Source organism: Colobus angolensis, unplaced genomic scaffold (genome assembly GCF_000951035.1).
Source record: "Colobus angolensis palliatus isolate OR3802 unplaced genomic scaffold, Cang.pa_1.0 Scaffold69, whole genome shotgun sequence".
In the NCBI taxonomy this organism is placed as follows: domain Eukaryota; kingdom Metazoa; phylum Chordata; class Mammalia; order Primates; family Cercopithecidae; genus Colobus; species Colobus angolensis.
The window spans coordinates 193,319-205,399 of NW_012120598.1; the positions used below are offsets into that span (position 1 = coordinate 193,319).

Genomic DNA, 12,081 nt, shown 5'->3' on the forward strand with positions numbered 1-12,081 from the left:
AAATTCATGAGATATTACGATGCAAATTAATCTAAAATATTGGGAGGCAGAGAGTCTGGGTATATAGCTATCAAGGTATAGAAGCAATTTGGTCTAGTTTGATGTAGACTTCAATAAGCTATTCTTTATTACTTATTTGAATGAAAGCCTTACTTCAGACTCTGTCATGTCAGCCAGCATCTGCTATTATGGAAACTACAACTTTTGCTGTCTTGGGGGTTACTGCCATGTTCTTGTCAACCTCATCCATTGCACTCTGCCCTACTCATGTAAACTGGAGCCATGCTCTGTGCTTCTCCAATCAATGCTGAATTTGACTTCTAGAAAACTCCCCAGAGAAATGTGGTAAACCTTCCAGCTACCATTCATCCAGTTGTGTGCATGCAATTTGTGAAATTTCTTGCTACTTTCTATTACTAATTGTGTCTCCAGACCTTGCTACTCAACTAGCTGTTTTTCTATCAATCTTTAATTCTCAAGTTCCTGCCAATTCTCAATGCATAACAGATCTCAACGCTATTTTTTCAGTAGTTGCCTCACCCAAAACCACATCTCTTATGGCTGTCAATCACTGAGCTTTATTTTTTGTGGCTGTCAACCACTGAATTTTGTGTCCAGGACCTGCTATCCTTTGAGCTCTTTCTCCTATGGTTATCAAAACCTATAGGTTCTATATTCAACAGCTTCAGAGCCCTGAATTATGTGTCTCATGATTTCCAACCTGTTTCCTTCATGCACAGCAGTTTCCAACCAGCTTGTTCTGATTTTGTGGGTTGGCAATCTCCATTTCGTAGAAGAACATGCTGAATTGTTATTTCAGTGTCTTGCCTGACAGCATTTTACAGAAATTGTATCTTTAGGTTGAAGATTTGCTCTTAGGCTGATGGATCATTGTGTTTATAGTTCAGGTGCTGTTTTAACATGTCCTATGTTATGTGATCAAATTCTAAGAGACTGTAATTGTTTCTTCACTAGAAATTTTTCAAATTCTAAGAGATTCTAATTGTTTCTTCACTAGAAAATTTTCACTGCCAGGGATTCTTGATTTCTATGCCAGTAATATGTCCTTTAATAGGAAGACAAGGTTTCATGGTTATTTATAAATAATCTGTCTTCAAATGATATAGAAAAGAGTATCTTTGGTTCTTCATTATCTTCAATGAAGTTAAGGACAACTAGTTTCACTAAACAAATATAATGCAAAGAAAGAAAAGAAAGAGTATCTGGAAAAGGCAGGCAAGATAGATCCCTTCAAGAATCTGAATGCACGTGTCCTACTATCTAAACATTAAATATGCACCTGTGTTTTCTAACACTTAAAAAGAGAATTATTTAGCCTGAATAGACTACATTTTGCCATAGCAACCAACAACTTCAAAATTCCAGATGCTTAAAATTAGAATGGTGTACTTGCCACCCCTACTACACATTCATTGTTTCAGCTCCCAAATCATTCTCACTCTGGAACCCAGACATAGAGGATCTTCACTATCAGGAATAATGCCAGTAGAGGCAGAGGGAAAATAGTAAGGAAAATTAATTGCTCATCAGCACTACATATGTCTTCTAAATTACCATTGAATAGAGCAAGTTACAACGCCCAGTCTGCCCCACAAGATTAAGCACAAAGGGGTTACATAAATTTTAGTTCTGTACAATGGACAGCACAGTACTTTTTCCTCTTGAACTAAACTTAAGTCCTCCCCCGTGCCCTCCCATGGATCCTTGCATAGAGAAAATTGTTATTACTTTGAACCTATTTCTCTGTTATATGTATGTAACTAATTAACTCAGTTGTTCCACCTCCTCACTGGGAACTTGTTCTTCTTACAAGCAACTGCTCATATTCCAGTAACTATTCCACCATATTGATCATCTTCAATGGACTGGGCATACCACTGCATGATCAATAATCTTCCAATGCATGTATGAAAAGATACTATTATCCCCATTGTTACAGATAAGAAAATTTAAATAGGTCAAAAAATTTGCCCGAAGACCTACATAAGTTATATTTCAAAGACTTTTCTTTATCTTTCATACTGTCTCTATTTTTATTCATTCAGGTTTTGACTAATCTAGAAGCCACTTGGAAGTTGTCAATTGCTTGGTTACCATAATCTTCAACTCTAGAATAACAAATGTAAATTTCAAATAAAACTATTTCCTCTCAGTCACAGCCCCTGCCCAGCTTTTCTCTCTAGGTGGACTAACTTTAATGCTGTGTACCCTTATGGGGTATGCCCTCTCTGGGATCCTTATTTCCCAGGTAAATGGTGGTAAATGCCTTCAACTTATTCAATTCCTCCAAATTTAATTTCTAAGATCAACATATAATTTATACACATCATAGCAAGTTACCTAGCCTAAAACAGCCTATTCTGGCATGATTTTTCCTTCTGTTTTTCCTTCCTTCTTCCCTTCCTTCCTTCCTTTTTCCCTCCCTCCCTTCCTTCCTCCCTTCCTCTCTCTCCTTCCATTTTTCCTCCCTCCCTCCTTCCTTCCTCTCTCTCTCCCTTCCTTCTTCCCTCCTTTCATTCCTTCCTTTCTTGCTTCCTTCCTTCTTTCTTTTTTCTATCTTTCTTCTTGCTTTTGATGTACACATACAAAATGCAGTGGGTTTTAGATGAGATCCAATAATGACAATAAAAAATAATAATACTAACAAACATTATAGGCTGATGATAATGATAAAGGTTAACATCAAAACATCAGCTACACAAAACTGTATTTCCTATGCTGTGCTTGACCAACTCTCACACCCACCTATTGAGTGAATACTACTATTAGTAGTATTTATTTAATTCAATAAATACAGCCACCTATGGAGCAAATACTACTATTAATTCTCACAGCTACCTATTTAATTCTCATAGCCACCTATGGAGCAAATACTACTATTAACTTTATTTTGGAGATGTGGAAATTAAGTTACAGAAGCACATGGTAGTTAAACTGAGCATCAGAAACAGGATTAGTATCCAGGGAATTTGAGCATTGAGCCTTTATTGCTAGCAATGCATATGCGGCTTTCAGGAACTAGCTAATGATATATGGCACTGAAGGATATGAGTTATACAAGAGGAGTCATTAGTAATCTGTTGTCAAGCAAGTCATTTTTCTTAACTACACAAGGTAGAATTGTTCAATTTTAGCATTTACTTTTAGAGGACACAATGAATTATTGTAGGACTATGTGTTTACAACATCAAAGTAAATTGCGAATAATATTTTTTTAGTCTAATTGGTGACTGGAATTCCCTGAAGTGGAGCTTTAGAAAATTAGAAAGAAAAGATTTAATTTGCATCTACTATGTCCATTGCACTTTTCTAGGTATTTTCATATTTATTATCTCATTGCATCTGCAGGAAAGTCCTGCAAAGTACATGCTATTAGCTCTAGTTTTACGTAAGAAGACACTGATGTACTGGGAGAGAACAATTTTCCAAGGGTACATGCTAATAAATACATTTAAATGGTAGTCAGCAAGAAAGTAATGCATAACTCATTAGGGTACAGTCCTGATAGTTACATTTAAAAATGTTTAACTTTTACTACAGCTGTATTTCATTATATATATACCATGTTTCCCTGAATTTAAACATGAAAATTCCTATCTTTCCACCCATTTGTGTTATTTTTAAATGCTTTACCTTCATTTTTTGTTCTTAAAAATTTTTATATTTCTCAGCTGTTCTTCAGCTTTTTAAACCACTAATAATCTATTAAGCCAACAATGTAAATGCAGCATTACATTTACTGCAATATAAATGCTACTTGTAAACAGCAAGTAACCAATATTTTAGGTTACCAACGCTAAATTTAAGAATCTTTTTGACTCAATATTTGCAATTCAATTGTTATATAAGTATGGATTCACAAACATTTTGCTTTTTCAATCATAAGATCAGTTTTACCTAATTTAACACCATTTTGGCAAATGGAAAAATACATTATTGCATATATAGTAGCTAAAGGGAATATAAAATTTTATTTGACCTAAAAGACTAGGAAAATGTCCTCTATTATTTTGTTGAAGGGCCATTTACTGGAAAATTTAGCTTTCTTTGATCTTCTGTTTACCCGGAAGGATTTTTAACCTTTGGATAAAACTGGGAAAGAGTTCCATAACTCTTTTTTAATGAGGAAAGGAATCTACTGGCTCATTAGATACAAGAAGTTTGTTGCTTATTCCACAGACAGTATTGGTATCTCTCTGAATTATCTGATGGCTAGAAAGCTTATTCCTTACATCTTAAACTCTCCCTGAATACAGAGCACAAACTTCTCAAACTATGTAAGGACTATCTATTGTATTTTCCTATACTTTTCTGGCATAGTGTATTTATTCCCTGTGACGGCTGTAACAACTTACCACAAACTCAGTGGAAAGGCAGAAACAACAAGAGTGCATTTGCTTACAGTTCTAGAGGCTAATAGTCCAAAATCTGCTTCACCGACCTAAAGCGAAATTATCCACAGTGCTGATTCCTCCTAGAATCCCCAGGAAGAAATCCATTCCCTACCTTTTTTGGATTATAATGATTGCTGACATTCCTTAGCTTGTGGCCACATCATTCCAAACTCTGTTTCTATCCTCATATTGTCTGGAAATTACATCAGGCCCACCCAGATAATCCGCTTCAAGATCCTTACTTTAGTCACACCTGCATAGTCCCTTTTTGCCATGTCACGTAGCATTCACAGATTTCCCAGTATGAGAAAGCGGGCCTCTTGGGTGGGTACATTATTTAACCTTCTGCACACAACAAATACTAGTAACAGGGAAATTAATGGAAGAAAACATTATTTTAGGAGTTAAGTGAAAACAGAGAAATGCATATGCCTCTCCAAAGCCTTCAGACCACAATGCCACTCAAACGACAATGGTGTTTATTTTCTATTCAAGCCTGCCATCGCTATGAAGCTGGTATTTACTATATTTTGCTATATTTCTGATGTGGTGTGCTCCATCTCTTTCAAAAGTTGAGATTAGAATAGGAGACAATTCTGCAGAGGTATCACGTACAGAAAATGATGGCGTGAATGGGATGGGGTGATGATTCCATAGGTGTGTGATATTCTGAGTAAGGAAGGAGATGAAACCTAAAAGCAAATGAGAGGAGGTGAGCTAGGGTTGCTTTCTCAAATCTCATTGTTTATGTGTTTAGAATATTATCATACTGAAATCAATTTAAATATGTTGTAATGGCTCATGCTTTGAATATTGGTCATGCCATATGATGTTCCACATTATTTTTTTGACTTACACCTGTGTGAATAAAATTAATTCAAAATACCTCACTATTTAATTTTAAGATGGAAGGGAAGAATATGAGATTTACAGGTAATTGACTTAACTCATTCTGTGTTTGTTAATGGTGTAGCCCTCAAACCCGCTTCAAGGATGCCTAAAGAAAAAAAAAAAAAAGACTAGAGGCAACAATGATACAATAGAGAAGCGTAGAAAGAAAGCTTCATCAACCTCTGGCTTTTCTGTGTATCACTGGAGCTCAGCAATGTAACAGAAAGTTGGCCATCAACTAACTGTCTATGTATCTTCTTTCCTATTTTGCCTGCCTCAGGACTAACATTTTCTGCACAAAATCCCAAGGCTCCCTATAGCCAAACAATTTGCTGGAAATACGGTTTCATGATTGTGGCCTTTGTCACCTGAGAGAAACTGCAGAAGGCAGCAAAACATGTTTAATACAGAATTGTTCATTGTCAACTTACAGAATAAATATACTGAGAACAGCACTGAGAAAATGGAGATTATTTTAAAAAAGAGAATATCTGTAGGTTTAAATTGGTGTGCATTTGAAAAATCTAACTGAAAAGTAACCAAAAACAGTGAGAGAAATCTCATAGTTTGCTACAATGAGAGTTAATTTTTAAAACTATCCCTATAGCTGATCCTACCAGAAGAAGTCTGTTCTATTCTCTGTCTGAACTCTTCACTGTTAATAAATGCATTGCTGTTTCCAATTCAATGGCGGCTGGAAGTATAAATTATAATTTTATATTTTGAAGAACAAAATTTCAATTCTTCAGTTTAAATTACAGTCTTTTAAAAAATTATTTAGCCTTCACCCTGAGTAGTAAAAAGTGCTATTTAATATATACAGTGCTCATAAGAACTACACAGTTAATTCAGATAAAACTTTTAAACAGTTATTTCCTTTTGTTGACATAAACTAAAAATAACTGCGGTTTTCAACACAGGAGTAAAATAAAGGGTAGGTGCAAAAGAAAGCAAATGAAGAATAAGAGAACTTATTTGGGGAAAAACGTTTACATCTGACAACAATTGGAGTTTACAGCAGGCAATGGAACACGTGATTTGTAACCTTAGTCAATTAGGAAGGTATAATCTTGCAAAACTGGGTTTATTTGATAGCACACATTGCAGACACTCTTTAAGAAGGGATTTAACAGAAGTCTTGGTTGCTTAGCAAACAATGCCCCCTGGGAACAAGTTCATTTTTAGCCTGGTGTAGGTCACTAAGTTTCCCAAGTATTGCTGTGAGTCTTACCTATGGACTTCTCCTAATACATTACATGAGAAGCTGTTACCAGTATATGGTCCTGCACAGGTAAGAGTATAGCACATATTTGGAGAAACTGATTCTTGAAAGGTCAATGCCTGCTTTTGAATAACCATGTTGAGACAGGCAAACTACTTGGCTTATTTCAGAGCATATGATTAAGTCCTTCAGTGTTTTCCAGTAGTTAACAGAGTGGAAAAATACAGGTTCCTTGATTTAGTTGAGTCCTTGTGAACCTTTAAATAACCATGTTGCAGAAGCCCATAGACACATGAACTCTTGTTAACCTCTGATTGACAGATGAGAGTTTGCCTATTAACATGAAAATCACTATTTGTTGAAGGTATGGTCTACAGATGATGAGTGATGGGTGATGGTCAAAGTGGTGATTATGGATACTTTGAAGAATTAAAATAAACTTATTTTTACACGTGTGAAAACATTAGCCTCTGTGGCTAACCAACACACTAATGAGATGTTGCTGTGTTTTCGCCCCAAGCGAGAGGAGGAAGAGTCTGGAGAGGCTTTTGACAATCACCAGGGAAGGTATAAAACGTCTTTAGGCCACAGCCACACTGCACAGCGACCACTGAGCATGTATGCAGGCTCCATGTCTACTCCAGGCTATCCTGGGGTCTGTACATCATATCGAACTCACTGTTACATCCCAGTGACTTCTTCTGTTACTCTTAGCTCCAATGATTTAAGCCCTGCCTGTGGACACTACTTACCCAGTAGCTACCAAGGAAATCTCTGGCTCCTGGATTACTGCCAAGAATCCTACGGTGAAGCACCAACCTGCGAATCTCCCAGCTGTGAGCCCAAGACCTGCAGCACCACTGGTTGTGACCCATCAGACTCCTCTGTGCCCTGCAACTCCCCATCAGCAGGCCAAGTCTTCAGTGTCTGTGAAACTACCAACATCAAACCCAGCCCCAGCTGCAGCCCGTGCACTCAGATCAACGGGTATGTATGCAATTGCCACACACCCACTCGAAGTGCATCCAAAGCCTGCCAAACCCTCCACAATGGTTCCAACTGCTTTGGACAGCTTAACTGCTCATCCAAGAGTTTCCAAACTCTAAACCACTGCAGATTGAGTACTTTGGGGTATAAAAGCTACCAAAATCCTTGCTTCATACCCAGCTACGTCTCACCATTATGTTATACTTCCAACAGCTGCCAACCCCAAAGCTATTTAATGAGAAATTATCACTATTCGAGCTACAGGCCTACGAGCTGCCGACCACTGAGCTATTTATCTCGAAGCTTCAGGTCTCTGAGCTGTATACCCAGTACCTTTCCACCTCTGAGGTATTTATGCAGTGGTAGCAGACCTCTGAAATGCTATTGACCAACTTACAGAATTTATAGCAACTGGAAATTGCCCAGTGGGGAAGATTCTACTAAGTAGTAGAATGTCTAATTTTCTGCTGAATCTCTTTATTCAGCCTAAGAATCTCATTACATTAAGTTCAAATATAGCTCCCATGCTTATTAACCACAGCAAGTATCACCTGCTAGCTTTTCTTTTTTTCTGTTGTTCTGTTATTGCTCTTTGTACTAACAGCTGACCCTGAAGGTAACATCGTTATTTCTGAGATTTATTACAATGGACTTACCGAAGAGACTCCATTTGAAATACAACCATCACCAGCCAGCTTTCTTACTTTGGCTGTCACTGTCACTTGTCTGACAGTGTGATTATCACCTACCTTTCCTGATGAAATGGGGCTTCCATGGTTTGACTGCAGATTCCAGCATGCAAGTTCGTTCGGATGGCTTTGCTTTTCATTAATATTTTTGTCAACTACCTAACTAGCACCTTGCTAATAAGCCAAGAGATAACATTATCTTGAGCATAATAAGTTGAACTATTTCATCCTTTTCTTCGATTGTGAGAACAGGCAAATAGCAATGGTAACTAGAGCTCAAAAAGAGAAGCCTTCAGCAAATCTTCTCTTCCAGAGAAGCCTCCAGCAAATTTTCTCTTCCAGAGAAGCCTTCAGCAAATTTTCTCTTCCAGAGAAGCCATAAAACAAGATTCACTGGTACTCAGCTTTTGTTCTCCATGCCTAGGAAAAAGCCTCAGAATTAGCTAAAGCATGAAAATTATTTGTTGAAAGAAGAACAAATACTGTTAGAGACTCTTTACAATTACGTTTAATCTATGTTCAGGATTCTCCTATTATCCTGCCTTGCTGATTTATTGCATTATGACTCTGGAATATGTCCTCATTCTTAGTTAATAAACAGATTTCTGACTGGAAGTAATGGCTTTCCTTATGCTTTATTTCACATTTACTAAAATTTCATCCATGTTCTGGGCAATATACATAGCATTGTCAAAATGCTGCTTTCCTGCCATTTAGTTTAGAGTCTAAATTTAAAATACAAAGAAGGGGCCAGACGTGGTGGCTCATGCCTGTAATCCAAGCACTTCGGGAGGCCAAGGGGGGGGGATCACGAAGTCAGGAGTTCGAGACCAGCCTGACCAACATGGTGAAACCCCGTCTCTACTAAATACAAAAAAAAAAATTGGCCGGGCGTGGTGGTATATGCCTGTAATCCCAGCTACTTGGGAAGTTGAGGTGGTAGAATCTTTAGAACCCAGGAGGCAGAGGTGGCAATGAGGCGAGATTGTGCCACTGCACTACAGCCTGAGTTACAAGAGTGAAACTCAGTCTCAAAAAAAAAAAAAAAAGTACAATATGGAATCACAAGCTTCTGACTTGTTTTGTTCTGTTTTAAACATATTAGGGTTATCTCAACTAGAATGTCTACAATAATATTGATATACAGAAATTTGGAAACATTTATAAAATAAATCAATTTAATAAAGAGTACATAGAGTATTAAATATATGTTTGTTTCTCAGCACAGTGTGTGTATTCATTGGTTTTGTAGATAAGGTTTCAGCAGTTAAATAAATTTAATATTGAACCTCCTAGAAGTGATTTAACCTCTGTAAGTTATTATTCAAAAAATAAAAATAAAATCATCTATTTGAGTGGTGAAAACAACATGATAAAACATCCCAAGCATTTTTGTAAATAAAAAGCAAATCATGTTTAAAGAAAAATAAAATGATCCCCAGAGATGGGTGTAACCGAAGTCTGGAAAGATGGGGAAGAATCTCCAATATCAAGAGTCAATGTCCAAAATTAAAACTCACGAAGCATATAAATAGAGCTAATATATCACTCATTCCTTCAGTAGGACTATGTGTGTACAAAGGGCTTTAGAAGAAATATTAACGCACTGTTTCTGCTTGAACACATCTGGGAATAATCAAGTCACTCTTTTGTGAGTTCGTTCAATTTTCAGAGAATTCTATTTGCTGAAAATGTCTTCTTCATATTGAGAAAAATACTGTATAGTTGCCTTTAGCAATGATGTATTGACCATATAGGACCACTTCAATTCCTTTAACCTAGAATAGGTGTTCAAGTATTTGGAAATAATTACCATGTGTCCCAGACGAGCATTCAGTTGTCCAAACTAAACGTACATTTTTTTTTTCTCTTTACAAAAGTTAATGGTAAACCTATTCTTTGAGACACTGAGTAGGACTCTTTGGAGATATCAAGATCTATAGATCCTGTTCTCAAGAGCTATTCAGAAGAGTAATATACTGAAACAAACATAATACTGTCTTGACTATTTTAAGTACAATATAAAAACTTCAAGGGAAGAAAAGACAGTTACTTTTTTTTTTTTTTTTGCAAGACCCTCTGGCAAGCAAGAAGATTGCTCCTAACCTGAAGAACAAGAGAACACTCAGGGGAAGAAATGGCATGGAAGTGACATCTGAATGGTAAGGTAACTAGGGTATGAGTACTTAATGGAAAAAACGGTGTGAGGTGACAGGCAAATTTGAAAAGAAGTATAGTTATATTTAAGTAGAGAAAAAAAGTCTAAAATAAAAAAGAGAAAATATAAGACATTACCTTAAAGAGCTTGGATAGGAAAGATTTTTTTCAAGTAAGTACAAATAAACAATAATTGTGAAATAAAAGATTAGCAAATATGGCTACATCAAAATGAAAAGCTCCTGGTCATATCATGAAGAAATTAAAAATAAAGCAAGAGCATGTATAGGGATGGGGGGATGATAATGCCTACCAGAACACCATGTACTTTCCACTCAATGTTTCTGTAAATATGAAGCCTACAAAAATAGTCTATTAATGAGAAAATCAAGCTAGCAATAAAGCATAGGGAAAAAAAGCCAGATTTAGAGATAATGTATACAACATGTACCATAAAATTACTATCCAAAATATTCAAGAACTCCTACAAATTAAAAGACTATCCTGACCAACATGGTGAAATCCCATCTCTACTAAAAATACAAAACTTAGCTGGGCGTGGTGGTGCATGCCTGTAGTCCCAGCTACTCAGGAGACTGAGGCAAGAGAATCGGTTGAACCCGGGAGGCGGAGGGTGCAGTGAGCTGAGATCGCGCCACTGCACTCCAGCCTGGTGACAGAGTGAGACTCCGTCTCAAAAAAAAAAAAAGAACAAATGACTCAATAGAAAATAAGCAAAGTATATAAGCAACTACTAACAAAAAATGATTTAATAAAAATATTAAAAAGTGTTCAACCTCAGTAATAGGTTGAACAATACACCAGAATATTATTTTTCATCATCCATTTGGCAAACTTTTTTAAAGTTAATCATATGGCAACTTAAAAATATATTCTCACATACTGCAGATGGAAATGGAATTTGACAGAGCCACTATATATGTGAATATTTAAAATACCCACACTTTATGACAAGGTAAATTCACTTCTCAAAGTCCCTTCTACCTAAACATTATTTCAAGTTCTACAATATTCACATCAGCACCACCTGGACACTGAAATATTGAGAACAATGAAAAAGTCCATTAATTGGAGACTATAAATTATAATATAGTCATATGAATAAATATTTTACAACAGATAAAAAGGGTGGCATAGAGCCATATAAATTAATATGACAAAAATGATAAAATTAACAAATATCTATAAAACTACGTAGAGTGGCATATTTTATGTTTAACCACTTGCAAACATTTCTTTATGTAATACACTTGTATATTATAGTATATATGTGTGTGTGTACATATATGGAGAGAGAATAAATAACTTTACAAAAACACAGTCTACGTAAAAATTGTTAGCTTTGGAGAAGTTTTGGAAATGAGGATTGGAGATTCTTTTTTTTTTCTTTAAATATACTTTTAAGTTCTGGGGTACATGTGCAGAACGTGCAGATTTGTTACATAACCATATACGTGCCATGGTGGTTTGCTGCACCCATCAACCCATCACCTACATTAGGTATTTCTCCTAGTGCTCTCCGTCCCCTACCCCCCACTCCCCAACAGGCCCCAGTGTGTGGTATTCCCCTCCCTGTGTCCATGTGTTCTCATTGTTCAACTCCCACTTATGAATGAGAACATGAGGTGTTTGATTTTCTGTTCTTGTGTTAGTTTGCTGAGAATTATGGTTTCCAGCTTTGTCCATGTCTCTGCAAAAG

At 36.4% G+C, this 12,081-nt stretch overlaps 2 protein-coding genes across 2 annotated transcripts; both read left to right on the forward strand.

The window, feature by feature from the left end:
* The first annotated feature begins 478 nt into the window (after positions 1-478).
* LOC105500792 (keratin-associated protein 25-1) lies at positions 479-836 on the forward strand. Its single transcript, XM_011926456.1, is given in 2 exon segments — positions 479-661; positions 664-836. Coding segments are annotated over 2 exon segments (309 nt in total). The 5' UTR covers positions 479-496; the 3' UTR covers positions 808-836.
* A 6,290-nt stretch (positions 837-7,126) lies between these two features.
* On the forward strand, positions 7,127-7,945 carry LOC105500793 (keratin-associated protein 24-1). The gene has a single exon (XM_011926457.1). It carries the CDS (start codon positions 7,145-7,147, stop codon positions 7,901-7,903), a length of 759 nt encoding a protein of 252 aa, XP_011781847.1. The 5' UTR covers positions 7,127-7,144; the 3' UTR covers positions 7,904-7,945.
* The last annotated feature ends 4,136 nt before the right edge of the window (positions 7,946-12,081 follow it).

What these genes read in the sequence shown, in the direction of transcription:
- LOC105500793 (XM_011926457.1), top strand. Translation starts at nt 7,145, where the DNA reads ATGTATGCAGGCTCCATGTCTACTCCAGGCTATCCTGGGGTCTGTACA.